We start from the raw sequence: 5,036 nt of genomic DNA, 5'->3' as shown, positions 1-5,036 counted from the left end.
CCCGCCGCTGAGCACGAATTTCGGGTTTGGTGTCAAGGTAAACTTTAATCTCGGCCTGGGGTAAAACGCGAAAAGTGGTGTCGCGACCTTCGGCTATCAGACCTTTTTGCGAAGTGTACTTCTTGAGCACCGCGTTAACGTAATCGCGCACGAAATCAAGCGTTGAAAGTTGCGAAGCGAGTTGGGAAATTGCGTCTGAACGTAGTTGGTGGCTCACGTCTTTGCCTTCCATCCAAACTTTTTCGTGGCGACGAAGTTCAAACATTTGCGGATCAAGCAGTCCGCGGATGCGCTCGTGGTCGTCAAGCGGCGTTTGGGAATTTTGGATTTTAAGAGCCACGGCCCGGTAAAGCAGTCCGGTGTTTAAGTAAAAAAGCCCCCAAATTTGACTCAGGCGGTGAGCGACTGATGACTTGCCAGCTCCGCTTGGTCCATCAATTGCGACGCTAAAACTAGGGCGGGCAGTTGGAGCGGTAAAACTTTGGGAAGAAGTTACGTCGGCCTGGTTAGAAAATTGCTGGGTAAACTTTTGCTTGTTTTTTCCGCTGCGTAAGTCATTGATTAAATCGGTTAGACGTCCGAGTGAAAAATTTAAATCGCTGAAATCGACTTTTTTCTGAGAAAAACTGCGCTCGATTTTTTCAATTTCGGCGAGAATGACCGGTAAATTTGGACAGGTAAACTCGGGCGGTGAATCGATTTGAGTCAGTTTGCCACCGAAAGATTGCTCGTCAAGCTGGTACTTCTGGTGGTAATCTGGAAAAGCTTGGACTAGTCTGCGGTTGAGAATTTGAAATTTTTCGCTTGAATTTTGAACCGCTTTTTGAAGTTTGATGTTTTCTTCAATTTGAGCGCGGTAATCTTTTCAAAGCGAAAAACGGGAAAGCGCGGAATTAGACATGGTAAGTTGATTATATGAAAAAGTCGGCTGCACAGATTTTACGCTGGCTTGTCTTGACCAGGCTTAATTTTAAGGTTGATGGTCTCATCAATCCACTCGGGCTGGTCTTGGCGCAAAGACTGGGTTTTTTTAATTTCCTCGATTTCCTTCTCCTTGCGACGAGCGAAAAAATAAACTAGACCCAGCGTGAGCGAAGGAACTAGACTGAGCGGAATTAACCAAGCTAAAAAAATCGGACTCGGCTCGCTGGGCTGATCGGCGTGAGCAAAACTTTTTGGCGAATTGGCCTCGACTAAGTGCGGAGAAGCGATAACTAAGGGAAAGAGCCAAGGGTAAGAGCCCATGCTAAGTTAAACCAAACTTTCTCGGACTAAAACTACCGTCTTGGAGCGACTTAGACAAATCTTTCATTTGTTTAGACATTCGATCAAATTCGTTAATTAAAAGGTTGTAGTCTTGAGCCGAGCGACCTGAGCCGCGCATGATCCGCTGCTTACGAGCGGCTTGTTTAAGCAATTTGGGCTCAAGACGCTCTTGACGAGTCATTGACTGAATTAAAATTTCAAAGGTTACTAATTTACGCTCAGCGCTGGCAATTTTCTCGGCCGGAATTTTCTGGGCCATGCCGGGAATCATTTGGAGAATTTTGCCCATTTTGCCCATTTTCTTAATTTGTTTGAGTTGGTCAATTAAATCGTTTAAGTTAAAGCGGCCGCTCGCTAGGCGGTGCATTAAACGTTGGGTCTGTTTTTCATCAACCACGTCTTGGGCTTTCTCAATCAAACTTAAAACATCGCCCATGCCAAGAATTCTTTCGGCCATGCGGTCGGGATGAAAAAGTTCAATTTGACCAACTTTCTCGCCCGTTCCGATTAGGACAATCGGAATCTTGAGCAAGTAGGTCAGCGAAAGAGCGGCGCCGCCGCGGGCATCCGAATCCAATTTAGTCAAAATAAAACCGCTGAGATCCAACTGATCGTGAAACGCTTTAGCCACGTTAATGATGTCTTGCCCAACCAGAGCGTCAACGACGAGGTAAATTTGGTGGGGACGAGCGATCTTTTTCAGATCGGCTAGTTCGTGCATTAACTCTTGGTTAATGGCTAATCGCCCAGCCGTGTCAATCACGACCAAATCAAATTCCTCTTGGCGGGCTTTTTTAAGAGCGTTAGTGACGATTTGCCGCGGATCAATTTGACCTTCGGAAAAAACCGGGATTTTATTCTGCTGTCCCAATGTGATGAGCTGGTCAATGGCCGCCGGACGGTAAATGTCAGCGGCGACTAAAAGCGGTTTTTTAATTTGGTGGTGTTGGCGGTAATAGCCGACTAACTTGGCGGCCGTAGTCGTTTTCCCTGAACCTTGCAAACCGATTAACATTACCACGTTGATCGGGCGGTGAAGAGCAATGCTTTTAGTTTTTTGACCTAGAACCTGAGTTAATTCGTCCCGGACAATTTTGACCATTTGTTGGGAGGGGTTGAGTTGACCAATTAAGTTTGAGCCGATTGCTTTTTCTTTGACTGCTTTAACAAAATCGCGCACGACGCCAAGATTGACGTCGGCTTCCAGCAGAGAAAGTTTGATCGAGCGGGTCACCTCCAAAATGTCGGCCTCGTTAATCGTGGTTTTAGCCTTGATTTTAGCCAGAGACTTTTGGAGACGTTTGCCTAAAAAATCTAACATTGTAAAGCAAATTATAGTTGAAAAGACCGCTGACAAAAAGGTTTAAAATGACTGAAAAAAGACGATTACAAAGTATAATTCCAGTGAAAAAAACGGCCTTAACCGCATGAACCAACTCATTATCGCTCTCCTAATCATCAGCCTGATCGGCACAATCTTAGCCATCGTAGCACTTCTTTACGGAATTGCCGCTTTGCGTAGACGAACGATTATGATCAAAAAACTTGACTACTTGATCGAAGACGTAACTTACAAATCGGAGATGCTCAACTCATCGGTTGAAACGGCCGCTAAAATGGCTAACTACCTTGACGTCTTTGAAGTGGTGGCTCGGAAAAATATCCAATCGCTAGCCAAACTGATGGCCCGCAACAAAGAAGACATTTACAAAGTTTTAGACCGCGTACGTAAGTTGGCTTTAGGCGAGCATAAAGACAAACGCAAAGGAGAGAAGTAAGCGTGAAAATTTCAACTTTATTTTGAATAGCAGCGGCGGTAATCGGCGGAATCTACGTCACTTCGGAGGAAGGCAAACAAGTGCGCCGAGTGCTTGAAAAAAAGCGCTCAGCTTTTAAACCGATCATTGAAGATTTGCTCCGCCAAGCCAACGAAATTTTGCAAGGCTCACAAGAAGTTAACTCCAGTCAAGTGCGCGCTAACGTCGAAAAGTTAGTCAAAGAAGCTAAGTCTACTTTGACCGAGATTGATTTGGAAAAGACAATCGACACCATTAAAGAGAGCATTCGGGTGGCGACTAAAAAAATTCGCCAAGCTTTTAACGAAACCGAGAAAAGTAAACCTTCCCGCTCTGAGCAACCTAAAACTGGTCGAACTTAAAAGTTATGCATTCCATTATCACGGATTTAGAAAATCGGCAACTCGTTAAAGACATAGCGAACCGTAAAAAACTGAAAAAACTGACCAACAAAATCGGTGTTTACGTCGGTTTTGACCCCAGCGCAAGCTCGCTTCACCTTGGCAACTATCTCCAAATCGCCCTGCTCCAACGTTTTAAACAAAAAGGTTTTGGTGCCTACGCCCTAGTCGGAGGAGCGACGGGCATGATCGGCGATCCATCGGGTAAAACTAGCGAACGAGCGCTTCTCAACGAAAAGCAAATTTTGCTCAACAAACACAAAATCAGCCAACAGTTAAAAAGTTTTGGTTTTAAGGTGGTGGACAACTACCACTTTTACCACGGAATGGACGTTTTACAATTTCTCAGAACGGTCGGCAAAAACGTCAACGTTAGTTACTTGCTGAGCAAAGAATTCATCAAAAAGCGAGTTAAGACTGGTCTTTCGTTCGCCGAGTTTGCCTACCAACTAATCCAAGGTTGGGACTACAAAGTAATGTACGAAAAATTTAATGTTCGAATTCAACTCGGCGCTTCGGACCAGTGGGGAAACATTACGACGGGGCTTGAGTTTATCCGTAAACTGGTTGACGAGGATCACCAAGCAATCGGGATTATGACCGAATTAATTACCACTCCAACGGGTGAAAAATTCGGTAAAAGCGAAGGTAACGCAATTTGGCTCGACAAAAACTTAACTTCCCCGTACCAACTTTACCAGTACCTTTTTAACAGCGAGGACCAGGCCGTTGAAAAACTTTTGCTCTGACTAACATTCCTAGACTTGAGAACGATTAAAAGAGCGATGGTAAGGCACGCTGCTCACAAACACAAGCGAATCGCCCAAAAACTGCTGGCTTACGAAGTAACTAAGGATGTTCACTCCAAAAAAGAGGCCGACCAGGCTCAAAAAATTTCCAGCGTTCTTTTTGGCGAAGAGAAAATTGAAACTTTGCAAACCGCCGATCTTTTGAGTCTGCGCACTAGTCTCCCCACGGTCAAATTTTCTAAGGGACTTTTAATTGAAGCGCTGATCAGCACCGGAGCCGCGCTTTCCAAACGCCAAGCGCGGGAGTTGATCGCTGAAAAGGCGATTGAGTTAAACGGCAAAGTGGTGAGCGACCCCAACCACTCGGTTAAACCGTCGCTCTTTAGCAAAAAAGTTAGCATCATCAAAAAAGGCAAACGCAACTTCTATTTGCTAGAACACTAAAGGCAACTATTTGGAGTAGTATTCAACGACTAAACTCTCGTTGATGTCGCGGTTCATTTCCGAGCGTTCGGGCCAGCGATCGTACTTGCCAACCAGTTTTTTGCGGCTAAGTCAACTAGCCGGTTGACGTGCTTCGATTGCTTCCTCAATGATGGCCACTTTTTGACTAGTTGGTTTAACTTCGATGCTTTGACCAACCTTAATCATCATGGACGGTATGTTGGCTTTTTGACCGTCAACCAAAAAGTGGTTGTGATTAACTAACTGACGAGCTTGTCGGCGGGTGCGGGCAAATCCCAACCGGTAAACAAGGTTATCTAACCTTGACTCAAGCGCAATTAAAAAGTTAGTGCCAGTGATTCCCTTACCTTTGGAAACTT

At 45.1% G+C, this 5,036-nt stretch overlaps 2 protein-coding genes across 2 annotated transcripts; one reads left to right on the top strand and one right to left on the bottom strand.

Moving 5' to 3' along the window:
- Window positions 1-1,246: 1,246 nt before the first annotated feature.
- LOC111617179 (signal recognition particle protein-like) lies at window positions 1,247-2,587 on the bottom strand. Its single transcript, XM_023358509.1, has one exon. It carries the CDS (start codon window positions 2,585-2,587, stop codon window positions 1,247-1,249), a length of 1,341 nt encoding a protein of 446 aa, XP_023214277.1.
- Window positions 2,588-3,429: 842 nt separating this feature from the next.
- On the top strand, window positions 3,430-4,656 carry LOC111617180 (tyrosine--tRNA ligase-like). Its single transcript, XM_023358510.1, is given in 1 exon segment — window positions 3,430-4,656. A coding segment is annotated over 1 exon segment (1,227 nt).
- The last annotated feature ends 380 nt before the right edge of the window (window positions 4,657-5,036 follow it).

This window comes from Centruroides sculpturatus, unplaced genomic scaffold (genome assembly GCF_000671375.1).
Source record: "Centruroides sculpturatus isolate CEXI.00-Female unplaced genomic scaffold, Cexi_2.0 scaffold5064, whole genome shotgun sequence".
NCBI lineage: Eukaryota > Metazoa > Arthropoda > Arachnida > Scorpiones > Buthidae > Centruroides > Centruroides sculpturatus.
This window is presented reverse-complemented; position numbering and strand designations above follow the sequence as displayed.

Coding starts and splice junctions, on each gene's coding strand:
- LOC111617179 (XM_023358509.1), bottom strand. CDS start 2,587: ATGTTAGATTTTTTAGGCAAACGTCTCCAAAAGTCTCTGGCTAAAATC.